The 25,608-nt window shown below is 52.8% G+C and overlaps 1 protein-coding gene across 5 annotated transcripts in view; it reads left to right on the top strand.

Annotated features, from left to right (window-relative positions):
* Positions 1–21,503, top strand: part of TBC1D2 (TBC1 domain family member 2) — a 63,685-nt gene extending 42,182 nt beyond the window's left edge. For 3 of the 5 annotated variants that reach the window (XM_003940075.4, XM_010350811.3, XM_074395087.1), the window contains 8 exons: positions 1,414–1,809; positions 6,944–7,054; positions 8,935–9,122; positions 10,435–10,911; positions 16,821–16,941; positions 18,532–18,717; positions 19,818–19,939; positions 20,917–21,503. In XM_003940075.4, the coding sequence (XP_003940124.2) occupies positions 1,414–1,809; positions 6,944–7,054; positions 8,935–9,122; positions 10,435–10,911; positions 16,821–16,941; positions 18,532–18,717; positions 19,818–19,939; positions 20,917–21,124 (1,809 nt within the window). In that variant the 3' untranslated portion in view covers positions 21,125–21,503. The other 2 variants (XM_010350810.3, XM_010350812.2) reach the window with 2 other exon arrangements.
* Positions 21,504–25,608: the final 4,105 nt, after the last annotated feature.

Here is a 25,608-nt window from a genome sequence, read left to right as displayed (position 1 = left end):
ACTGAGATTGAATTCCACTCTACTCTCTGCTGGGCCTCAGTTTGCTCCTCCCTAAAATGGACATGTGTATGTCAGGGTCTGGGTTTGGCTGCTGTAACAGAAGCATCTCCACTGGCTGTGGTGACTGTTCAAATGCGCACTCTGAATGAAGAGACACCCCAAACAGGCTTTTTGTGAGCAACATGGCTGTTTATTCACCTGGATGCGGGCGGGCTGAGTCTGAAGAGAGTTAGTGGAGAACAGTGGGATAGGAGTTGGTTTTATAGGTTTGGAGTAGACAGTAGAAAGTTACAGAAGTTACCGTTTAGAGTGTTTTTTTGCAAGCTGGGAGGGGGTCCTAGGGTCTGGAGTCACAAGGTTGACCAAGGTCAGTTACAAAGTCCAATGGCCTTATCAACTGAGGCGGGAATAAGGAACAATAGAAGAATGTCTCAAGTTAGTTAGGCACTGCAGGGCTGACCATTCTTCTCCTTTTCATGTTTCTAAAACCACTAGACACATGGTCTTCCAGTTACTTCAGATTTTCTAATTCCAGGAACTCACCTGAGTGTCCGTGCAAGTCACAGAGGTTACCATGGTATCCATGGTACTGTCAATCAACCTAAAAGATCTTACAGTGACTCACACCTGTAATCCCAGCACTTTGTGAGGCCAAGGCCTGCAGATCATTTGAGTCCAGGAATTTGAGACCAGCCTGGCAACATGGCAAAACCCCATCTCTGCAAAAAATACAAAAATTAGCCTGTTATGTTGGCATGCTCCTGTGGTCCCAGCTACTTGAGAGGCTGAGGTGGGAGTATCAGCTGAGCCCAGGAGATTGAGGCTGCAGTGAGCCATGTTCATGCTACTGCACTCCAGGCTGGGTGACAGACTGAGACTCTATCTAAAAAAAAAAAAAAAAAATTCAAAGCTCTCTGGCCCAAAACAAGTGAGAAGTTGATTTCTCTCTCACATTAAAGAACCCAGAGGTAGGTGAGCAACTCTGACCTGAGGGGACAGCTCTCTCTCAACATGTACCTTCTGCTTGCGGGTCTTAGTTGGCCACTCTAGTTCCTGCCACTTCCCAGCCAGAAGCAAAGGAAACTGGAGCAGGGAGCATGTGTCTAGTGGTTTTAAAGGTAGCACCTGGAGGCTGCTCATCTCACTTTTTATTTCCCATTTACACACAATAGTCACTTGGCTACACCTTACCGTGGCTTGGTTGGGAGATGCAGTTTTGAGCTGGGGAACCATGTGCCCAGCTAACACTCACTTGAACAGAGACGGAGAAAGTGAGTGTCAGGATGAGATGCCCCAGGGATGCTGCTGGACACCTCTTAGGGTTGTTAGGAGAACTAGGGGTAACATCTGCCCTGCTCTGACACCCAGCAGGCCCTCCCTGAGCTCACAAGATGCTTTCCTGTCCCTGCCCAGGAGCTGGTGAAGATCCTACACAAGGCACTGGAGGCTGCCCAACAGGAGAAGAGGGCGTCCAGTGCATACCTGGCGGCAGCTGAGGACAAGGACCGACTGGAGCTGGTGCGGCACAAAGTTCGGCAGATCGCGGAGCTGGGCTGGCGGGTGGAGGCCCTGGAGCAGGAGCGGGAAAGCCTGGCACACACAGCAAGCCTGCGGGAGCAGCAGGTGCAGGAGCTGCAGCAGCACGTGCAGCTGCTCATGGACAAGAACCACGCCAAGCAGCAAGTCATCTGCAAGCTCTCTGAGAAAGTCACCCAGGACTTCACCCATCCCCCTGACCAGTCTCCTTTGCCCCCCGACGCTGCTGACAGGGACATCCTGAGCCAGCAGGAGAAGATAGAGCACCTGAAGGTAGGGGCCTTGCCTCCAGGGCCTGCCAGTCCCATCCTCTGCCCCAGCCCTTGGGGAGGGTGTGCTCTCCACTCTAAGGCTTTGCTAGGTGGAGTGGGGAAACCCCTTCATCCTGGAATATTCACATTAGAAACACATGTTGACGGGAATATTACTCTAACTTCTTCACTTTCCTCACCACAAGACCCAGTGCAGTTTGCCTGGGCCTTGACTGACCCATTAACCAGTAGCGCTGATATCCTGAGCTACTGAAAAGTGAAGGTAGGCACAGTGGCTTATGCCTGTAATCCTAGCACTTTGGGATGCCGAGGCAGGCAGATCATGAGGTCAGGATTTCAAGACCATCCTGGCCAGCATAGTGAAACACCGTCTTTACTAAAAATACAAAAAATTAGCTGGGCATGGTGGCACAAGCCTGCAATCCCAGCTACTCGGGTGGCTGAGGCAGGAGGATCACTTGAACCCAGGAGGCGGAAGTTACAGTGAACTGAGATCACACCACTGCACTCCAGCCTGGGCGACAGAGTGAAACTCCATCTCAAAAAAAAAAAAGCAAAGAAAAGTGAAGGTGCCTCTAGATTATCAAATGAGAGATGAAAGCCCAAAACTAGCTGAGTGTGGGGCCTGGCCTGGTCAGCCTCCCTTAGTGCCATTCCAATGTACCCGAGAGCCCTAAGGAGCTAGCACAACCCTCCCCCACAGCCCCACTCTTGCGTACTGGACAGATGACCTGCGGCTAGCAAGCGTCCCTGCTCCCTTCTGTAGAATGTGCACGGTGTTTCCTGCATGCCAGGCACTGTCCTTGGTGCTCTCCTTGCATCACTGCATTTAGCCCTCACACCAGCCCTGTGAGGTGAGGCGGTCGCTGGTGTGCTCCCCCTTTACGGATGTGAATGCTGAGTCTGAGGAAGGTTAAAGAGCTTGCCCGGGGCCACCTGCTGAAGAAGTTGGGGAGCTGGAGTTGGGTTGGAGCTCAGCTCTGCAGACTGGTCTGTCTGCTCTGCTGCCACTTCTCACTATTGCCACCATCCTTGCTCCCCCTTCCCTCCCCTTCCCTGTCCTTATCTTTCCCAAGACTTCCCCATCCCACAGGGACCAGTGGTGTCATAGAGGGTAGGAACTTTATTTGAGGTGTGTTGCCCACTGTGGCCCAGTGTTTTGTGCTTTGTGCTTTAAAGGGCTGCCTAAGGCCAGGCGTGGGTGGCTCACACCTGTAATGCCAGCATTTGGGGAGACTGTGGCAGGAAGATCACTTGAGGCCAGGAGTTTGAGACCAGCCTGGGAAACAGTGAGATCCCATCTCTACAAAAAATAAAAAAATTAGCCAGGCACAGTATCATATGCCTATAGTCCCAGTTTCTTGGGAAGCTGAAGCTAGAGGATTGCTCAAGACCAGGAGTTTGAGACCAGCCTAGGCAACATAGCAAGACCCTGTCTCTCAAAAAAAAAAAAGAACAAATAAATTCGCTAGATATGGTGTCACCCACCATAGTCCTGTCTACTCAGGAGGCTGAGGTAGAAGATCACTTGAGCTGCCCAGGAGTTTGAGGGCACAGTGAGCTGTGATTGCGCCCATGCACTACAGCCTAGGCAACAGAGCAAGATGCTGTCTCTATAAAAAACAAAATTGCATGTAGTTGGTCTGCCTTATTTTTTAGCTTTTAGAAGACTCATCAGATATCCATTGTCTTAAGTGTGAAAACAGAGTGCTCAGGTTTTCTGCTTGCCCTGTGGTTGAGGACACCCAGCTTTAGGGAATGCCCCTGTTATTGAGACTTTGGTTTTGAGAACAGGATCACTGACTTCTTGAATTCCCATCTGCCCCACCCATTTTCTGGCAGTGCCAGCTGAGGTGGGGCGAGGGGGAAGGACTGGCCCAGGGTCAGGCAGGAAGAGGCCAGGCTGCAGCTAGAACTGGGACTCCTACACCCAGGCCACCGCCTTCCACGCAGCACAGGGCCTAGTCCGTGGGCATGGCCCAAAGAGAATTCCCAGTCTCCTGCTTCCTGCAAAGGCAGCAGGCTCTCTTCTTCCCCAGTCCCCGTTCTCCAGTGTTTTCCTCCTTTCACTCCACTCGTGACTTTTCTGTGACTTTTCTCTTTTCTGAGGTTTCTCTTTTTCTCCTTACAGTTCTGAGCCAAGACGAGAACTCAAGGTAGGGCACCAAGCTAGAGGGGACAGTGCTGCCTGATGCCACCTGCTGCCACTGCTGCTCTGGGCTGTGCTCACTCTGCCTCCCTGTCCAGCGTGTCTGCCTTCCCTGGGGCTGGAAGCCGGGTACCCCTGGGGCTAGAAGCCAGGTACCTTATGTGACAAAGGCCTTCTTTCCAAAGCCTTCGAAATACCAGTGTGTGGCCGAGCATAGTGGCTCACACCTGTAATCCAGTGCTTTGAGAGGCCACAGTAGGGGGACCATATGAGGCTAGCATCTTTGATGTTTTTTTTTTTTTTTAATTGATGTATTGTTATACTGTCTGATGGGCAGGAGAGGTCACATGAGCCTCTGTGTGTGTAGCCAGGAGACACCAAAGGATGACCCTTGGAGGTCAGGGACTAGAGTTCGGGCATCCAGGTGGATTCCAGCGGGTGGGGCGCTCAGAGGGTGCCCAGCAGGAAGTTTGGTGGTTAGGGCTTTAGAATGAGACAGTCCTGCTGGGCACTGTGGCTCACGCCTGTAATCCTAACACTTTGGGAGGCCGAGGTGGAAAGATTGCTTGAGGCCAGGAGTTTGAAAACAGCCTGGGAAATATAGTGAGACCCTGTCTCTACAAAATCCAAAAATTAGCTGGGCGTGGTGGTACATGCCTGCAGTCACAGCTACTTGACAGGTTGAGGTGGAAGGATTGCTTGAGTCCAGGAGGTCAAGTCTGCAGTGAGCCATGATCATGCCACTGCACTCCAGCTTGAATGACAGCTAGACCATCACAAAAAACAAACAAACAAAAAGAATCAGACAGACCTGGGCTTGGTCACACTCTGCCTTATACTGGCTGTGCCTTAGGCAAGTGACCTAGCCTTTCAGAGCCTCTGAGACCTCACCTGTGTTACAGGAATAATAAAAGAACATCCCTTCCAGGGTTGCTGGGAGGACGAAATGAGAGAATGTGAGTAGAGTGCTGTTGGTCATGGGGGTGATGCAGGAAGCCTGCCTGGCCTCTGTGTTCCTAAGTTTCTATATCTCTAGATCTGAAGTGTTAGGCTCCAGGGAGAGTGGGGAGTGGTCCTGGAAAATCCCGATGCTCCTGGGAGGCTGGTCCCTGCACCACAAACAGGATTTTCACTTCTTACCACATATGAACAGGAAATGGGGATTGTGGAGATGCAAGCAGAAACTTGCCAGCAGAGCCGCTGGCACACATGGCAGCATTTCTGAGAGGCAGGGAAGCTGGGGTTTTGATCTAGGGCAGGGACAGGATTGGTCAGGGGGAGGAGGGCGGCACCACGGGTTGGAATTGCCTGAGTCCAGCCAGGAGAAGGCAGAGAACAAGCTGAGTGGAGGCACTTTCAACCTTAGCACAGTGAGGGAGATGAAAGCAGGGGTGTCTGCGGTGGGAGCACCACAAAGAGCCCCCGTGGAGTGGTGAGGGGTGACGTGATGAAGTCCACCTGGGACATTTGTTCCCTGCCCTGGGAGCAGAGGCCCTTCTAGTGTGTCAGGTTCTGGGCAGAAGGCAGCAGCCCCTGGGCATGCGTCGGAGCTTCCAGGCTGGGCAGACCTTGGAGATCATCTTGACCAGAGTGAAGACCCACCCAGGGAGGGCCAGGACCACCTGTGGGCTGTGCACATGTGACCCTGATGATGAAGTGCCCCAAACTACATGTGATGTTCTTCATTTCCAAATAAGTCAGGCCATGTCAGAGTCACCCCTGCTGCCACTTCTCTTGCACTCACCTGTAGCCCATTCATCAATGGGAGAGAAAGGCCTGGAGTTTCAGTCAGCAAATACCCTAGAATTGGGAGGCATAGCTCTGAGCATGTGTTTTGTGATGGAATGGCTTCTGTAATGTCCGTCCCAGCAGAATTGAAAGCCATTGCTGTAGCTGATCCTTCTCTGAGGCCTAGGTCCTTGCTTGAACCTTCCCAGTGCTTGTCCAGCTTCTCCTTGTATGCCCCAGCAGCACGGAGCTCATTCCCTCCACTGGATGGACAACTTGCAAAGGGAAAACTCAGAGACGTTCATCACAGCATTATTCATAATCAAAACCAACTGCAGACACGCAGGGTTCAAATTAAAAAATAACAGGAGCCGGGCGCGGTGGCTCAAGCCTGTAATCCCAGCACTTTGGGAGGCCGAGGCGGGTGGATCACGAGGTCAAGAGATCGAGACCATCCCGGTCAACATAGTGAAACCCCGTCTCTACTAAAAATACAAAAAATTAGCTGGGCATGGTGGCACGTGCCTGTAATCGCAGCTACTCAGGAGGCTGAGGCAGGAGAATTGCCTGAACCCAGGAGGCGGAGGTTGCGATGAGCCGAGATCGCGCCATTGCACTCCAGCCTGGGTAACAAGAGCAAAACTCTGTCTCAAAAAAAAAAAAAAATAATAATAATAATAATAATAATAACAGGAAAAGGATTATGAGTTCATTCTGGTAAATTCACCCAATAGAGTCATCACCCAGATGTTAAAAATGACCATCGGGAAGCTTAGGTAGCAGCATTGAAATGTTTACAGAGTGACAGTGGGTTAATTTTACAGTATGATTATAAATAGATGATAAAATACGTTGCTTTTAAAAAACACTACTTGAGCACTTTGCTATGTTTTGGTCCCTGTACTTAGCATTATCACACATTATCTCACTTAGTCTCCCAACTGCCCAGTAAGTTAGTTGGTATTTGCCTCTTTCCCAGTTGAGGAAACAGAGGGTCAGAGTGGTTCAGTGGCTGCCTGAAGCCTTCTAGCCAGGGCTCGAATCCACGCCTAGTGCTCTCTCTACCATATCATGCTGACATCAAGAATAGAGAAAGGGGCCATGAGTAATGTTTTTTTCTTTCAGTCTTCCTCTTCCGTTGCCATTATTGGAAATGTCTAAAGAAGGGAAGCTTTAACAGCTCACTTGGGGGTGTGACTCCCCAGGACCAGGGAGATGTTTATATCCAATTCATAACATACTTTACTCTCTTCTCCAGGATGACATGGAGGCCTACCGGACCCAGAACCGCTTCCTCAACTCCGAGATCCACCAGGTCACAAAGATCTGGAGAAAGGCAGCTGAGAAGGAGAAGGCCCTCCTGACAAAGGTGCGGCGTGGGGCCCTGTTCTGGCCGACTCCATCCCCGGCCCCTCTGCTGGTCCCTGTGCTGCCCACCCCATCTCACTCTCATTTCCTGACTGCTCCTCTCCCTCTGAACTGACCCCTTGTGAGCAGGGCCCATATCAGGTTCTTCTCCAGACCTCTGTGGTCTGGCCATCGAGTCATTTGTTCTGCAGTGTTCACTGGGTAGCTATGGGGTAGGGACACTGGACCAATAAGCCTGGTTCCTGCCCCCAAGGAGGGTGTAGACTAGTGAGGGAGTGTAACACAATCAAGATGCACCTGGGCTTTTCTTGGGGGCCCAAAGGGAGGAAGGAAAGTCATGGAGGGCTTCCTGGAAGAGGTGCCTTCTGAATTGAGTCCTAAAGATGAGTTAGTGTTATCCAGGCAAACACTGGAGAAGGACCTTCCAGGAAAAGAGACAGTATAGTAAAGACTTGTGGCGTGAGAGGTGGGGGGCAGGGCTGGGGAGGGTGAGACATGAGGCTGGAGATGAGGAGTTTGGAGCTTACTCCGAGGAAATGGGAGTTGAAGGATTGTAAGTGGAGAGGTCCTCAGTCAGACTTCTGTTCCTGTTCCAAGAAGATTGCTCAGGAGGGTAGGCTTGAGGAGGTGAGTCTGGAAGTGCAGAGAGTGTTTGGAATCAGCAGCAGAAATCCCTGAAGAGAGGCCAGGTGCGGTGGCTCATGCCTGTAATCCCAGCACTTTGGGAGGCCGAGGCAGGTGGCTCCCTCGGGGCCAGGAGTTCAACACCAGTCTGGGCAACATGGTGAATCCCTGCCTCTACCAAAAATACAAAAATTAGCCAGGCGTGGTGTGCACACCTGTAATCCCAGCTACTTAGGAGACTGAGACACAAGAAGCATCTGAACCCAGCGGGTGGAGGTTGCAGTGACTCAACATCATGCCACTGCACTCCAGCTTGGGCGACAGAGCAAGACTTCGTCTCAAAAAAAAACACAAAGCAAGCAATCCCTGAAACAGGTGTTACTGATGGGACTCAGGAAGCAGCCCTGGCCACAGAGGCTGGCGCCAGGTTGGGTAGGAAGCAGCACAGGCACAGAGGATAGCTTGGAGCTGGTGCCCAGCAAGTGTTTGGAGATGGAGACCGGGCAGGGGTACAGCAGAATTGTTCCCTGGCTGCCACCTAGGATGGGGTGGCCCAGAGGTCACTGTCCCCATATCACAAAAATGGGCAACAGGGAATTTGCCTCGCACCATCTAGCTTGCATAAATGGAAACACACAAGTTCAAGGGGAGGGAGAGGGGAGTGTCCCAGGCAAGGGAAGAGGGTGCAGGAGGGCTGTGAAGTAGGAGGGATGTGTGTTGGAGGAACAGAAGGAACCTAGGTGGTGGTGGCAGAGGGCACGAGGGCAGTGTCTGTCCCTCGGGGGCTGCTCGGTTATACCACCTGCAGAGCATGCTCTGTGCCAGGCGCCCTGGGAAGGAATTTACACACATCCACTCATCTGATCCTTACCTGAATCCTGAGGCAGACTTTGTATGATTCTCATTTTATGGATGAAGAAGACACAGAGAGGTTAAGTAAATTGCCACAGGTCACACAGCTAGCAGTGGCTGAACCAAGATGGGACCGTAAGCTGTATAAGAGCCTGTGCTGTCTGTGCATGTCCCTTTCCTCTCTTCTGAGCCAGCTCCAACCTGGGCCTGGGCCTGGGCCTGGGCCTGGGCCTGGGCCTCTCTTGCCTGCCTTGCTGTAAACCACTGGCCTCAGGGCCTATCTCCTTTTCCTTATGTGGGAGTCGGGAGTGGGGCAGATGAGAGCTGGAAGGGCTGTGCTGCCTCAGGCCTCCAGGGTAGCCCAGCTCCCACCAGGTAGCCTGATCAGCCCTTCCCTGCTTGCAGTGCGCCTACCTCCAGGCCAGAAACTGCCAGGTGGAAAGCAAGTACCTGGCTGGGCTGCAAAGGCTGCAGGAGGCCCTGGGAGACGAACCCAGCAAGTGCTCAGAGTTGCTGAGGCAGCTCATCCAGGAGGCGCTGCAGTGGGAAGCTGGGGAGGCCTCAGCTGACAGCATCGAGCTGAGCCCCATCAGGTGAGCCGGGTGGCCTAGGCAGGGCTGGTCTGTGTGAGCTGGCAGCACCACCCCAGCTGCCCTGCTGCCAGGTCCTGCCAACCACATGCAAGTCCAGCACAGCGTTACCTCCTATGATCTCCACCTGCGTGAGCATGTGGCTGCAGCTGAGATGGTACGCACTCAGAGGAGACAGCCCCCTGCTGTGGGCCTTACGGTGCATTCTCAGCCCAGGCTGCCTCCAGAGCCCCCTGCTTTGCATTTCTACAGAGAGGGGAGGAGGGGAGACCAGCAGGCTCTCTCCTCCATACCAAGCCCTCGCTGAGCACAGTGGACATGGGCCATGAACTAGACAGGATGGGGGCTGTTCTCAGAGGCCCCTGGAGGCTGAGCAGTCCAGTGGCAGGAACTAGAGCTTTGGAGCCAGTCCTGGCTCTCTTGCCACATGACAAGTCCCTTTACCTTTCTGAGCCTCGTACTCAGCCTCCATAAGATGTGGGTGACAAGCTGGGCACAGTGGCTCACACCTGTAATCCCAGCACTTTGGGAGGCTAAGCTGGGTGAATTGCTTGAGGCCAGGAGTTTGAGACCAGCCTGGGCAATATGGTAGAAGCCTCTCTCTACCAAAAAAAAACACAAATTAGCCAGGAGTGGTGGTGCACACCTGTACTCCCAGCTACTCAGGAGGCTGAGGTAGGAGGATCACTTGAGCCCAGAAGGTCGAAGCTACAATGAGCCAAGATCACGCAACTGCACTCCAGCCTGGGCAACAGAGTGAGACCCTGTCTCAAAAAAAAAAAAAAAAAAAAGAAAAGATTTGGGCAAACAGCTGCTTTGCAGGATTGTTAGGATTAGATGAGATTGTGCAGGCAGGGCACAGAGTGGAGGTGAGTCAATGCTGAGTACATGAAAGGCCATCTGGAATGCGCCCTCAGCTCTCCCCTCTCTGCCTGTCATTGGCGAAGTGTGCACAGTGCAGGGCTCCTGACGCCTAAGGCTGCGTGGAGTAATAAAAGGGTCCTTTATATTTGCATAGAATTAGAAGGGAAATATCTCTTGAGCATTTTCTGTGTACTAGGCACTATGTAGGTCCCCAGCATCTTAACAACAGAGGATCTTGTTGGGTCTTCATGAGGCAGAGCAGAGATTCCTATACCCATTATAGAGATTCACAACCTGAGGTTGGGAGAACTGAAGTGACCTGCCCAGAGCTGATGGCTAACCCTCAGTGAAGGCAGCGCAGGAACCTGGCCTGGGGTCCTCCCTGCCCCCTATACCCCTTATCTAGGGCAGGGCTCTGCAAGGTGTGGCTAACATGGACTTTCGCTGTCAGTAAGTATGATGAGTACGGCTTCCTGACGGTGCCCGACTATGAAGTAGAAGACCTGAAGCTGCTGGCCAAGATCCAAGCGCTGGAGGTACGCTCCCACCACCTGCTGGGCCTCGACGCTGTGGATCGGCCACTGCGGGAGCGCTGGGCTGCCCTGGATGAGCTAGTGCCCTCAGCCGAGCTCAAGCAGCTGCTGCGGTGGGGAGTGCCCCGCGAACACCGGCCTCGTGTCTGGAGATGGTTGGTCCACCTCCGTGTCCAGCACCTGCACACCCCAGGCTGTTACCAGGAACTGCTGAGCCGGGGCCGGGCCCATGAACACCCTGCTGCCCGCCAGATCGAGCTGGATCTGAACCGGACCTTCCCCAACAACAAGCACTTCACCTGCCCCACCTCCAGCTTCCCCGACAAGCTCCGCCGTGTGCTGCTGGCCTTCTCCTGGCAGAACCCCACCATCGGCTACTGCCAGGGCCTGAACAGGTGAGCCACCAGAGCCCTGTGAAGGTGTGACCTTCACCTTTTAGAGCAGGGGTCTCCAATCCTCAGGCCACAGACTGGTAGCCATCTATGGCCTTTTAACGGGGCTGCACAGCAGGAGGTGAGCAGTGGGTGAGAGAGCGTTACCATCTGAGCTCTGCCTCCTGTCAAATCAGTGGCTGCATTAGATTCTCACAGGAGCGTGAACCCTATTTCGAACTCTGAGGTTGCTCGCTCCTTATGAGAATCTCATGCCTGATGATCTGCAGTGGAACAGCTTCAAAACCACCCCTCCCCAACCTCAGTCCACGGAAAAATTGTCTTTCACAAAAATGGTCCCGAGTGCCAAAAAGGTTGGGAGCTGCTGTTTTGGAGCACTGCTCTGTCTCTTTGGAGCCTCCCAAGAACCTGGAGACATGAGCCCAGGAGGCATGGTCCCCACCCACAGGCCATCGAGAGGACAGGTTCAAGACAGATGGGCCAGAGCTGAGAGCTCCAGGCCCTGTGTCCCTGTTCTCTCCTTTGGTTTGTGCTTGGGGAGGTAAGACTCACGTGGCATCTCAAACCGCCTGCTGGAGTCTATAGGGTGTGGCCCCACTCACATATGGCAGGACTCCTTGGGTCAGGAATCATTTGCTTTCAGTGAAACCCTTGCAGAAGACCCAGGGAAACGGGGCTTTCTAAATGTTACAAGGGTAGCTCACAGAAGCCAGGAAAAGAAAACAGAGCTGAGGACCAGATGGTCATTGGAAGCCAGGACAGCTGCTCTCTGCAGCAGGGCTACAGCCCTGCATAGCCCCGGGGGCAGCCTCCTGCCACAGTCCTGGGAATGCCATCCCCTGAGGCCGTATCGCACCAAGGCGCTGCTCTGCTGCCCTCTGCAGCTGCATGGCCTCTGGCCTCTCTTCAGTCTGCACGTCTGCTTCCTTCTCTCGCAGCAGAACAGCCTCTCTCTGTTCATTCTTTGAACATTTAGGGTCCGTTGAGGCTGTCAGAATGGAGACCTCAGCTCCTGAGTCTTGGGCCTTTCAGCCAGTCTTCCCACCCCACCCTCATGTTCCAGTCCTAAATTCCCCTGAGAAAGAACCTGACTGGCCTAGCCAGGAATAATTTCCACTTCTGGTCCAGTTGATGAGAGATGGAGGGAGGGACTGGGAATAGGGAATGAGGTCATTTGGCTCACAGAGCTGTCCCTTCAAAGACTGAGGGACTGTCATTCCCCGCTCCCCCTCCAGCCCGTTATTTCAGTAGAAGTTGCATAGTTGCAGATATTTTCCCAAAGCAAGTTTTGACTCAATTTAAATATACATACACCTAAGCAACATTTACATAAGCTATGCTGCTCTTTGTTTAGAATAAGTAGTGTGTGACATTTATTTAACACAGAATCAACACTCAGTGTCCTTACTCAAATTTGAATGGTTCCCAAAGGTAGATATTTTTTATACTCTATTTCCAGCCTAAAATTGGGTGAAATTGAGCATGTATATGTACCATTCCTGGGAATTAAGAGTTAAACTCCAACAATAATGCCTCTCAGTCAAAGTCTCCTTGGAAAATATGTTCAGATTTCATGCCACACTAAATGTCTGCCACAGGTCAGGTCTGTAGAAATTTCATTCATTCAACAGTCTGACAGAAGCCCCTGTACTTCTCACTTGTTTGAACATGTTAAAATCCACAAAACCTGCAAAGTCTCTTGTAAGAATAGCTGTGAAGGGAGCTGGAAGCTATGAGATCAGAATAGATAATAACTTTTACATTTCACACAAAGGCCAGGCAGGAAGTAAGGCTTAATGGGGGCCTCTTAGAGGCCAGGTGCCTAACACCTGATGACATTTAATCCTCACGAAAACCCTCACCGGTACCCCCGTGCCCAGATGAGGCATGAGAGGGTCTGAGAGGCTGTGAAACCTGCGTATTGCCTCGCAGGTTCCACAAGGCACAGATGCTGGCCCAGCCAACTGCTCACCCTGGCCCCCACCTCAAGCCCGGTCCTTTTCTACAACCCACCCTTTCTCCAAATAGCAGCAGTGGCAGAGGGTGTGCTGAGGCCTCTCAGAAACCTTTATGTAGATGTAACCTTCTTGAGGCCTGCTTTTGGAGTTCAATCTGTGCTGCAGGGGCAGAGAAAAATCCTATAGCAGGAGGGGCACTTGAGTTAAGCCTCATAGAAGGAGAGAAGCTTCTCCCTGTGTGGAAGGAGGTGGCACACAGGCCACAGAGGGGCGAAGAAGGGACAACTGAGACCAAGAGAGGCGGAATGTGCCCAGAGGGGTTTTCTAAAATACCTTTCTTTGAGTAGTAGTTTTACTTAAATTTGATATGTAAGGACAGATAATTGGTATTTGTGTAAATATTTTTTTTATTTTTTATTTTTTCGAGACAGAGTTTTAGTCTTGTCACCTAGGCTGGAGTACAGTGGTGCAGTCTCAGCTCACTGCAACCTTCACCTCCTGGGTTCAAGTGATTCTCCTGCCTCAGCCTCCCAAGTAGCTGGGACTACAGGTGCATGCCACCATAACTGTCTTAATTTTTTGTATTTTTAGTAGGGACGGGGTTTCACCATGTTGGCCAGGCTGGTCTCGAACTCCTGAGATTACAGGCATGAGGCACCACACCTGGCCTCATGTAAATATTTATGCTACTGCTTAAAATAGAAAGTCACTTATAATAGGCTGGGCACAGAGGCTCACGCCTGTAATCCCAGCACTTTGGGAAGCCAAGGCAGGCAGATCATGAGGTCAGGAGATAGAGATCATCCTTGCCAACGTGGTGAAGCCCCATCTCTACTAAAAATACAAAAATTAGCCAGGCATGGTGGTACATGCCTATAGTTCCAGCTACATGGGAGGCTGAGGCAGGAGAATCGCTTGAACTCAAGACGCAGAGTTTGTAGTGAACTGAGATCACGCCACTGCACTCCAGTCTGGGTGACAGAATGAGAGTATGTCTCAAAAAAAAAGAGAAGGAAAGCGGGGGAGGGAGGAAAGGAAGAAGGAAGGAAGGACGGCAAGAAGGTAGATTACTTATAATAAAAATCCTGTTCAGGTGGCAAGTGCAGTGTATTCTTTGAAAGGCTCTAAGCCGGAGCCTGCAGGCCCCTGACACATGTCTTCCTTGCCATCTAGTGGTGGCCATTAGAACTGCATGTGTGGGCCAGGAGTGGTAGCTCACACTTGTAATCCCAGCACTTTGGGAGGCCGAGGCGGGTAGATCACTTGAGCCCAGGAGTTTGAGACAGCCTGGGCAACATGACAAAACCCTGTCAAAAAAATAATAATAACCCTAGCCAGGCATGGTGGCACGTGTCTCCAGTTCTAGCTACTCGAGAGGCTGAGGTGGTAAGGAGGCTTGAACCCAGGAGGCGGAAGTTGCAGTGAGCCATTATCACAGCACTGCACTCCAGCCTGGGCAACAGAGTGAGTCTCCGTCTCAAAAAAAGAAAAAAGAAAGAAAGAAAAAGAACTGCATGTTTGATGTCTCAAGATGACAGACCCTGCCACCAAGGCAACAAATGCAGCCTGTTTAGACCACAGTGATGATCTAATGCTAATTTAGAGCAAATGTTTTAAACCCACTTCCCTGTGAAAATAAGTACAGTGCTTTAAAAAGTAGTGTGTTTTTTCCCTCATCAACACACTGCCTTCTTTGCAAGCCCGCCTGGGCCCTGAATACCTTAGGTTAGAGTTCAGCCGTGCCCCTGAGCAGCCAGTCAGCCCTAGCCACCAGCCTCAGGTAACTGACATTTTAACCTGTGCCGAAGTCTAAACCAATGCTGGCTGCTAACTCCTAGACTGAGGACATCCTGAGGCTCGTGGGGGACAGGGTAGAGTGGAGAGAGCACCGGGATAGACCTTGAGAGCCCTGGGCTCTGTTTCTACCCTGCCACCAACTGACTATGTAATCTTGAGCAGGTAACGTCTGCTTTCTGGGCCTTGGGTTTCCTACCACTGCCATCAGGAGTTTGTCTAGACCAGAGATGACCAGCTGGAAGCAGCTGCCTGGAGCCCTGTCCTAACAGCTTCTGAGGCAGCCTTCAGACTCAGTGGGAAAGAGTACTGTGATCAATTAGTTATGTCCACCATGGCCGTAGACAAAGGGAATCCTGCCATGATCAGTTAGTTATGTCTGCCCTGGGTACAGACAGAGTAGAGGCCAGTGTATCTCACATTTGCTATCCTTGAACTCAGTGACCTGTGGAGGTCCCTTGCCACCAGCTCTGAGAGAACAGAGCCTTCTATTTCCCAGGAGACCTGTGACTGTTTTTCATCCATTCACTCCGATTCAGGAAGGTTTTATACAAATATTTGAACCATAGTCGGGAGAAATTCCTTCCTAATCCAGTGGGGAAAGAGAAGGGATATTTCTTTTTTCTTTTGATATTCAACCCTGTTTCTAAGAGTTGTTAGCCTCAAAAAAAAGGTGGAGGTCATGAATCCAATCTAGAGAGAACCCAAAGAAGCATAAATATCTGGATAATGGAATGTGTTCCTTAAATGCTGGTTATGACCATAGAGTGAGAGGCTATCTAAAGCGACATCTCCCCAGGGTCCTCTGAGGAACACTCGTTCTACTAGGCCTCCATGGGTACAGTGGACAACAGGGGCTCTGTGGACCCCCTGGGCAACCCTGGGTTCAAGTCAGCCACACAGGATTTTGTCACCGCAGGACTTCTCAGAGGCTTTACTAAGACAGTGTGTGTCATAAGCCTCTCAGGGGCTAGAATGTGCAGCATTCCCCAGATATCTTTGAATATAGAACCTTGTGTTTCACCTAGCATCTTGGGAGACCAGTAGTCCCTGGAAGACATTTTTGGGAAATGTCTTCTTGGATTGGCCCTAGGTGGGAGGTGCCAGGGAAGGTGGGAAAAGTAGAGAAAATAGTACTGCTCCCAGGAAGACTTCCCTGCTCAGCCTTGTGGGGTTTTGTTTTTTTCTTGCCAGTGATTTCATTAGAGCCTTATGCTAACTTGGCAGGGAGGGGAAGTAAAGGAGAAAAAGAGCTATGTGCATTGAGCATCTGGTAAATGTAAGACAGTGAGCGAGGGCATGATAGGTCTGTCCTTTCTTTTTCTTTTCTTTTTGAGACGGAGTTTCACTCTTGTTGCCCAGGCTGGAGTGCAATGGCGCAAGCTTGGCTCACCGCAACCTCCCGCTCCTGGGTTCGGGCAATTCTCCTGCCTCAGCTTCCTGAGTAGCTGGGATTACAGGCACGCCCCACCACGCCCAGCTAATTTTTATTTTTAGTAGAGACAGGGTTTCACCATGTTGACCAGGATGGGCTCGATCTCTTGACCTCGTGATCCACCCGCCTCGGCCTCCCAGAGTGCTGGGATTACAGGCTTGAGCCACCGCACCCGGCAGGTCTGTCCTTTCAAGATGCCTCATGACCTTGGGGGGATAGATATTGTTAATCTCACTTTACACATCAGGAAACTGAGGGCCAAAGAGGTTAGTGTACTTGCCAAGATCTCAAAGCCTGTGAATATTAAGGGGAGGATAGCTAAGAGCTCTCTGTGTGGTAGGTACCGTGTGGGGCACTGAATGAGCTCTGTTCATCCTCAAAACAGTCCTGGGATTTATTACGAGACTGAGGCTTACACTGGTTCAGTAACTTGCCCAAAGTCACCTGGGAGGCTGCAAGATCAGGATTCACCCAAGCAACCTGACTCCAGAGCCCGTGCTCTGAAGTGATCTCCATTCCTCTGGAAATCGCCAGTTGTTTCCCCAAAAGAGCACTTGTCTCACCCCAGGTGCCAGGAACACCAATCTGGTTAGGGATCGGGGTTGCACAAGTGCTCATATGGAAGGACTCTCCCCCTGGAACCCAGGAAGCCACCTCTGCCATGTGCTGCCTGGCAGAGCCACGACTTCTGTAATCACTCTAGGCCTCCTTCCCTACCACTCCAGGCTAGCAGCCATCGCTCTGCTGGTCCTAGAGGAGGAGGAGAGTGCCTTCTGGTGCCTGGTGGCCATTGTGGAGACCATCATGCCGGCTGATTACTACTGCAACACGCTGACAGCATCCCAGGTAAGTGAGGCAGGCAGGGCCCCAGAGCCCTTCCTAGAAGCTTGTGGCTCTCAGGAAAGGTGGGAATCTCTCAGCCTTCAGTTTCTCCCTCTGCAGTATGGATTGCATTTGGCTGCATGGAAGGGAAGGCCAACATAACAGCAGCTTCAGCAGGGGATGATTTTTCTCAGATAATGAATGACCAGGCAGTACCATGGGGTTCAGGCTCCTAGCTCCCTGCTCTGCCATCTCTGGGCTATGGCCTTCATCCTCACACCCGTCACCTCCTGGTCACAAAATGGCTGCATTGCGTCCACTACCGTGGCCATGGCCTAGGCCAGGAGAAGCAGACTGTGAACACCAGGAGCTTGCTCCCCCACCCAGCTATTTCTACTTGTCGTTTACTGGTCAGACTGTATTTCATGGCTGCCCTAGTTGCAAGGCAGGCTAGGAAATGTTTGTATTTAATTTTTATATCTTAACATCTCCCAAATTGACCTGTGTTATATGACCACCTTTTTTCATATTTTATTATGGAAAATTTTGCACATTCAAAACAATAGAGGGAATAGTTTAAGGAACCTCCATGTGTCCATCACCTGGCTTCAGTTATCAAGCCAGAGAGCTAGTGTTGTTTCTTCTGAACTCCCATCCACTCCTTCTGCAACATAGCAGCTCATCCCTAAATCCTTCAGTAGCAACGGCGTCTTAGACTCGGGGGTTACCTTAGCTTTTGAACTGGACACTTGGCCTCCTTAGATGACCCAGGGTTCTGGGTGAGGGCGGAGGGGAGCTACTGGCTGTTTGCCACAGCTGACGCTAACACCTGGAAGAGGACTTATGTGAGGGGAGAGGCCTGAGCAACCAGCATTTCCAGGAAGGAAGGGCAAGGGGAAACTAAAGTGGGGTTATCACAGAGCGGGGAGGAGAACCACGAAAGAACCGTGTCTGGGAGCCAGGAAGGGAGCCAGTTCTGAGAGTGGTTAACCCATCCAGTGAAACAAGGGTGGAACCATGACAACGGCCACAAGGAGAGGTCACTGGCCTCCGTCACCAGGAGCATCCTGCTTTGAGAAGATTCCTTAATGTCCAGCGAGGCAGGACATTATGACCTCCCACATGCACACCTGTCCCAGGACCAGACATCCACCTAGCCTCTTAGGTGTCAGTCACAAATTGGGTGTTGAAAAGGGGCTGTGGGTGTCAGCTGATGTAAGCATAGAGACAAAGCTTCCATTTCACCAGGGTATAAAGACCAGTGTCTCTGAACTGCCAGGAGGATCAGCTGGCCCCCGAGCTCCTGCTTGGCTCAAGGGATTCAGGTGGGTGAGGGAGACAAGGATATGCCAGCCCACACGGCTCCACTGCAAAGCCCAGTGCCCCAGTCCAGAGGACTCTGGCCTGCATCAGGAGCAGCAGAGGGATATGGTGCTGTACCCGAGTCCCAGCTAGGCTGGGCTCCGGCTCCCCAAGGTGTCTCCTGGGCAGGGAAGGACCTGCCCAGAGCGGCTTCAGGACTGTATATGGACTGACTGGGTAGGAAGGCTGGGCAGGGAAGGAGGCAGCCCTTCCCTGGGGCTGCAGGTGACAGGCCCTCTCACTGGCTTCCAGGTGGACCAGCGGGTGCTCCAGGACCTGCTCTCAGAGAAGTTGCCCAGGCTGATGGCCCACCTAGGGCAGCACCACGTGGATCTCTCCCTCATCACCTTCAACTGGTTCCTCGTGGTCTTTGCAGACAGTCTCATTAGCAACATCCTCCTTCAGGTCTGGGATGCCTTCCTGTACGAGGGGACCAAGGTAGGGTGCTGCCAGGGGATGGGCAGGGGGCCCCTGAGCAAGTCCCTTCCCCGTCTGGGTCTTGCCTCTGCCCCTGGAGAATGGGAAGACAGTGCTTACTTGTCAGGGCTGTTGAGGACATCTCCTGACAGTGTGGCTTTGTCAGCTATAAAGTGCTTTGCATATATGAGAGGAAGTAGTGGTTCTGCCTCTGAAGGTGTATCCCAAAGTTGGGGGATCTCCTTTCTCTGGAGAGGAGGCATGAGCATGATCAGAGAGGCACATCCCTATTCTGTCCTTGCCCCCCAGTCACCTGAGCCCTCTTTTTCTTCCTCCTGTTTAGAGTAAGCCTTGGAAAAAGAGACTGGAGCTCAGGTCTGGACCCAGCTCTGTCCTGACCTTGCCCAGAGATCTGGGCAAGTCTCCCAACTCAGCCCCAATTTATACCTCAGTCTACAAAGCACCTTCAGGTTTCTCATTTCTTTCTTTTTTTTTTTTTTTTTTTTGAGATGGAGTTTTGCTGTGTCGCCCAGCTGGAGTGCACTGGTATGATCTCAGCTCACTGCAAACTCCGCCTCCCAGGTTCAAGCAATTCTGCCTCAGCCTCCTGAGTAGCTGGGATTACAGGCATGTGCCACCACACCTGGCTACATTTTGTATTTTTAGTAGAGATGGGGTTTCACTATGTTGGCCAGGCTGGTCTCAAACTCCTGACCTCAGATGATCCACCCGGATCAGCCTCCCAAGTGCCGGGATTATAGGCATGAGCCACCGCGCCTAGCCTGTCATTTCATTTGGTTCCCGCCAAAGCCCCATTTAAAGATACAGATTAACTCCATGAGATTCAACAGGAGCCATGCCTCACCCACAGTCATGGGTCAAGACAGGCTAGAGCCAGGACTCTGTCCAAATCCCCAGATTTCAAACTGTGTGCCCCCTGCGGTATTCAGTCTCCCTCACTCCCCTCTGGCCCTTCCTCTCCCCCATACATTGTGCCTCCAGACCTCAATTTCTGCAGCCAGTCCAGGCTCTTCCATACTGCCTGGGTCTGTCAGGTTCCCTCCCTCCAGGGATGACCTGCCTGGCGCCCCGCCCCACCTGAGCCCCCGCTGTACCCCCAGGTGTTGTTTCGCTATGCCTTGGCCATTTTCAAGTACAATGAGAAGGAGATCCTGAGGCTGCAGCATAGCCTGGAGATCTACCAGTACCTGCGCTTCTTCACCAAGACCATCTCCAACAGCCGGTGAGGACCCCCACCCCTCTGCCACGCCCACCGCCCACGCACCCTCAGGACACATAGCAGAGGGGAGGCTGGTGTTTGCCAAGTAGAGATTGGTGAGTGACGTAGATGCTCCTATCATAGCTTAGAAATATTCAGGGAAGTCCAACTGAGTGATCTGTCTGCCCCCTTAACATGGCATTTGAGGCCTCCACACAGTTTCATTTTTTTGCCCACCTTGCCCTACCCTGAACACCCATGGCCTGTGATCCTGGAAAACAGAATTATTTGAGTTCCTAGAACAACCTCACCTCCGGGCTTTTCTTTCTTCTGCAGTTTCTTCTTTTTAGAATGCTTCCTTGCCACCTCCACCACCACTATCTTCTTTGCCTGGTCACCTTTTATTCATTCTTTTTTTTTTTTTTTTTTTTTTTTTTAGACGGAGTTTCGCTCTTGCTACCCAGGCTGGAGTGCAATGGCGCGATCTCGGCTCACCGCAACCTCCGCCTCCTGGGTTCAAGCAATTCTCCTGCCTCAGCCTCCCGAGTAGCTGGGATTACAGGCACACGCCACCACGCCCAGCTTATTTTTTGTATTTTTAGTAGAGACGGGGTTTCACCATGTTGACCAGGACGGTCTCGATCTCTTCACCTCGTGATCCACCCGCCTCGGCCTCCCAAAGTGCTGGGATTACAGGCTTGAGCCACGGAGCCCGGCCTTTATTCATTCTTTAAAACTCAGCTCACATGTCACTTCCTCCAAGAAGCCTTCCCTGATCAGCCCTTCCCTGCTCGGTTAGGTCTCTTTTTTCTGATCTTCCTGCTGCCTCAGTACATGTCTCTGTGGGTGGAAATCACCTTATTCATTGTTTCCTCCTAAGGGCAGGGGCCAGGGCTCAGCCACAGGGGCAGAAGGAATGTGAGGATGTCTGTCTGAGAAAGCCTGGTAAACGCTGGCCAGGTGGGGTGATGTGCTCTGGGCTGATTGTGCCCTCCTCCCAGGAAGCTGATGAACATCGCCTTCAACGACATGAACCCCTTCCGCATGAAACAGCTGCGGCAGTTGCGGATCATCCACCGGGAGCGGCTGGAGGCTGAGCTACAGGAGCTGGAGCAGCTTAAGGCTGAGTACCTGGAGAGGCAGACATCCCAGGGCAGAGCCATGCCTGAGGGCTGTGCCAGCGAGGACGAGGGGGAGGGGGAGGCCTGACTTGGCCACCTCCCCTCCCCAGAGCCTTCCTCACCCTTGGCTGGCAGACCCACTGGAGGTTGGGCCCAGACCAGTGGCCCAGCCCTGGGTGTCTCATCACCATGGGACCCTGGACACATGCCTTCCCATCTCTAGGCCTCAATCTCCCCACTGGGACATTGTGTGCTGCGAAGCCATTGATTGGGCTGCTTCTTCATAGGCACTTACCCAGGGATGCCATCCCTTTGCACCTCATCCACAGAGCACTTTGGCATATAAACAAGCAAGAGCACTGCCTCTATAGGGTAACCTGGAACATTCTCGTAAGTTATATCAATATAAAACTATATAAATGGTGGAAATAGTTCATAAGCTTTGGAACTGAAACAGTTCTCAGTTACCTGTTGTTCCTGGATGGGCCCATGGTGCCAGGGTGTGCCACCGCCAGGCTTCCAGCCTAGGGCATCTCTGGCTGCCAATTCTGAGCATGTCTGTAGGGCCAGCCCCTGCCTGTTTCCCTGAGATGTTAGGGTTTTGTCTTTCTGGGTAGCAGCTCCTTTTCAGTGCTTCCTGGGTCTGCATTCCAGGGCACTCTCTGTGTACTGAGGCCTGTTTCCAGAACCCAGCTGGCCCCTTTGCCCTCCTTTCTGCTCACAGCCCATTTTGGGGGATCCCAGGGAAAACCCCCTGTGTACCACCACCAGGAACTTGGTGTGGTAGTTGGGCAGAGAGCTCTGGGTCTGGTGCCCCACTTGTGACCTTCTACTGCCCACTTCACAGGCTGGGGCACGGAGGGTCATCTCTCCTCTGAAAAATGGGTGGTTGAGAGGGTGGGAGAAGGTGGCCAGTGGAGACTGTGGCAGCCCAAGCCAGGGCTGACTCATCACAGCACCCACTGTGGCCCCAGCCCAGCGTCAGGCTCCTCCAGGTCCTGCCTCAGCAAACAGAGGCTTCAGTCTGTCCCCACCTGAGGCATGGGGTCAAGGCCATACCAGTAACTTAGGCAACTCATTTCTCAGCAAAACCTGTGTCTGTGCTGGTCTAGCCTTGCATTGGCTGTCTTTGGTGTGAAGGATTGGGCGTGGGGGGGTTCTCACACGGAAGCTGCCTCTGGAAAACCACCCAGGATTAGGGGACACTGCTCTGGAACCTCCTGGCTCTGATCTGAGGCTCCATCCGGGCTGGGCAGGAAGCTTTGCTCATCATTGGGGACCAAGGACAGTCCCTGTGGTGGCCCTGGCTGGTCCCTAGCCCCTGCTGTCACCCACAGGTGTGAATTCGAGGGGTTGGTGCACCAGGCTTTTGATTCCCTACACAGCACTGCCTGTGCAGCCTTGAGGAGGGGACTCTCAGGGGGGGTCCTCTCCTCCCTGTCCACGTGGGCTCCTGGCTGGCCCGAGGGCCCCGAGTTTCCGTGAATACCCTGCACTGGGGCTTGACTGCCTTTCTCATTTTTGCTAAACAGTTTTCGTTTAGCAAAATGAAAGGGCCTCACCTGAGGCCCTTTCACCAAACTGTTCATGAAGTGTGATAGTGGCATGAGGGCAGCCTGGGGGTCCCAGCTGCACCCCGGACAGGCTGGATACTGTGCCCCTAAGTTGGTCATCGGGATCCTGAGGGGTTCAGCCCCACGGGGCTCCTGGGAGGGCTAAAGTAGGTAAACTGGTGCTGAGCCTGGAGCCTGGCACAGAGGAAAGTGCCACTGACAGCAGTGAGCAGCCTCTTAAGAAGGAAACACCACTGGCAGGGCCTGAAGCCTGCGAAAGCCCCAGGGCTGCAGGGAAGCTCTGACCCAGGGGTCCCTCTGCCTTTAGCCTTGCAACTCAAATTCCCTCTTCAGCAGCAACACTCAAAAAAGAATCAGGCAATGGGCGCAGGGGCTGCTGGATAAATAGCAGCCCACCTCTACCCTTCCCTCCTCCTCCCCTGCCTCCCCTCTTTCCTTCCTGCCTCTCCTTCCTCCCCTCTTCTCCCTCATCCTCCTTTTCCACCTTCCCGTTCTCTCCTTCCCTTCTTCCTCCTTTCTCCCCTCTTCTCTGCTTTTCTTCTTCCCTCTCTTCCTCCTCTCCGCTTCTCTACCTCTCCTCCATCTCCCCACATTCCCCCAATCCCAGGCAGAGAAGAAGCTCTGCTCAGAGCTGGGTGCCTGTGCTCTTTCCCTCCCCTCCTGGGGAGAGGGGTGGGTGGTACTTTGCATTTAACCCAGCACCATGTGACCTCTTGATCCTACCTGGCTGCACCTTAGAATCACCTGAGTAGGTCAGGCACAGTGGCCAGCACTTTGGGAGGCCGAGGTGGATACATCACTTGAGGCCAAGAGCTCGAGACGAGCCTGACCAACATGGTGAAACCCTGTCTCTAATAAAAATACAAAAAATTATGCCGGGCACGGTGGCTCAAGCCTGTAATCCCAGCACTTTGGGAGGCCAAGGCGGGTGGATCACAAGGTCAAGAGATCGAGCCCATCCTGGTCAACATGGTGAAACCCCGTCTCTACTAAAAATACTAAAAATTAGCTGGGCATGGTGGTGCATGCTTGTAATCCCAGCCACTCAGGAGGCTGAGGTAGGAGAATTGCCTGAACCCAGGAGGCAGAGGTTGCGGTGAGCCGAGATCGCGCCATTGCACTCCAGCCTGGATAACAAGAGCGAAACTCCGTCTCAAAAAAAAAAAAAAAAAAAAAATACAAAAAATTAGCCAGGCGTGGTGGCAAGTGCCTGTAATCCCAGCTACTCAAGAGGCTGAGCGAGGAGAATCACTTGAACCTGGAAGGTGAAGGTTGTAGTGAGCCAAGATCGTGCCATTGCACTCCAGCCTGGAAACAAGACTGAAACTCCATACACACACGAAATCACCTGAGTGGCTTTTTTTAAAACGTCGGTGCTAGGGTTTTATGCTGGGAGCCTGTGGTGGGGCCCGGGCATTCTGATACTCGGGAGGGTTGGGGACACAGGACAGTGAGGGCTAACTGCCTCCTCAAGCCCTGACGGGGAGCTGGATTGAGAACCACCTGTCCTGCGGCATCAACTCACCCAGGCCAAGCTCAGGTTACCAACGAGAAGACAGGGCTCAGAGACGTCAGCTAGCCTATACAAAGTCACACAGCCACTGGTCGAGCCATGCTCAAGCCTAGAGCCCTTACTGCAAAGTCAGGGAGGGCTCCCCCTGGTTTACCTCACTTCTGGAACCTAGAACACCTTCCCCAAAGACCTGGGGAAGGGGCAGGCTTGGCGTGTGGCCTCCTGGGGGTACACTCAGAAGAGAGTTCTAGACCAAGGAAACCTAGAGGAAGAATTTCCTCACGGTTGCCGTAAGCTGGGATTGTAGCGCGATTTCTCCCCTTCATCAGAGACAAGGGGAGCATGACACCCACGTGGCAGGGAGGCTGAGAGGGACCAGTGGGCCCACCCCAGAGCATCTGTGCCTGCTGCTGCTGCTCCCAGGGCAGCCGCCCGCCCTTCCCTGCTCTTTCTGGAGTGTGTTTGGGGCCCACTCCTGGTGTCGGGTTCCTGGCCCGCACCACAGCTGTCACCCTTTCCCCCGGGGCTGCTGCCTTTCAGGGCTGGAGGATCCGATCCTTCTCGGCCCCACCTTCCCACCCTAGGGGACCGGACCTCATGCTCAAAGCATGCCTTCCCCAGGCGATAGGCCCCCGGCATGCTGTGGTCCAGCCTGTTCTATAGAGGAGGGAAAGGGAGTTACCCAGGGAACCTCCCTGGGGCAACATCCCCAGAAATAAAGGGACTCAAAGGAGGTGGAAGGGGCCCCCTCAACATAAGCACTGCTCACTCACTTACAGATAGTGCCCATGTTCAAGGCTACCATTCTCCAAACACCCCTCAGCCCCCAGGCGCTGTCTCCTCATTCCTTCTCAACCCCCTCCCCCATGGACACGGGGCCATGTCGTGCAGAAGGTTCCATGCAGGGCAGACAGATGGAGAACTTGCGCCTCCCCACCACACACACATGTTCTGGTCCTGCACAAGATGTTTACCCACACATAGAGGATGAACAAAGCTGGCCATGTGGGTGCACTGGGAAGGAAGAGGAAGGTTTCCTGGCCCGTCCCAATCCACACTAAGGCATAATAGAAGATGCCAACAGATGGGCCTAACTTTGGAGCCAGACCTGCTGTGTGGTTTTCTAGCTAGAGGGTACTGGGTAGGTCATGCCCACTGTGGCCTCAGTTTCCCCGTGTGTGCAATCCCGCATCTGGACCAGGATGAGAGGGAGGGAAGGGGCAGGAGAGGAGGACGCTCCCCAGCCACAGCAACCCCAAAAGGGTCCCAGGTTCATTGCAGAGGTCTCCCTCTGGCTTATGGGTCCATATGCCCACAGGCCCCACAGATGTCTCTGTCAAACCAGCTGTTCCCCAAACAGTCCCAGCCACCGACCACCATGGCACAGGGTAGGAAGATGCAGATTCAAGGGTGGGAGGGACATCCACAGGACATCTAGGAAGCCTAGGCTTGGAAGGATGAGTGGGTTTACACAGGGAGATGATG

The sequence above is a fragment of the Saimiri boliviensis genome, chromosome 2 (genome assembly GCF_048565385.1).
Source record: "Saimiri boliviensis isolate mSaiBol1 chromosome 2, mSaiBol1.pri, whole genome shotgun sequence".
Taxonomy (NCBI): Eukaryota; Metazoa; Chordata; class Mammalia; order Primates; family Cebidae; genus Saimiri; species Saimiri boliviensis.
This window is presented reverse-complemented; position numbering and strand designations above follow the sequence as displayed.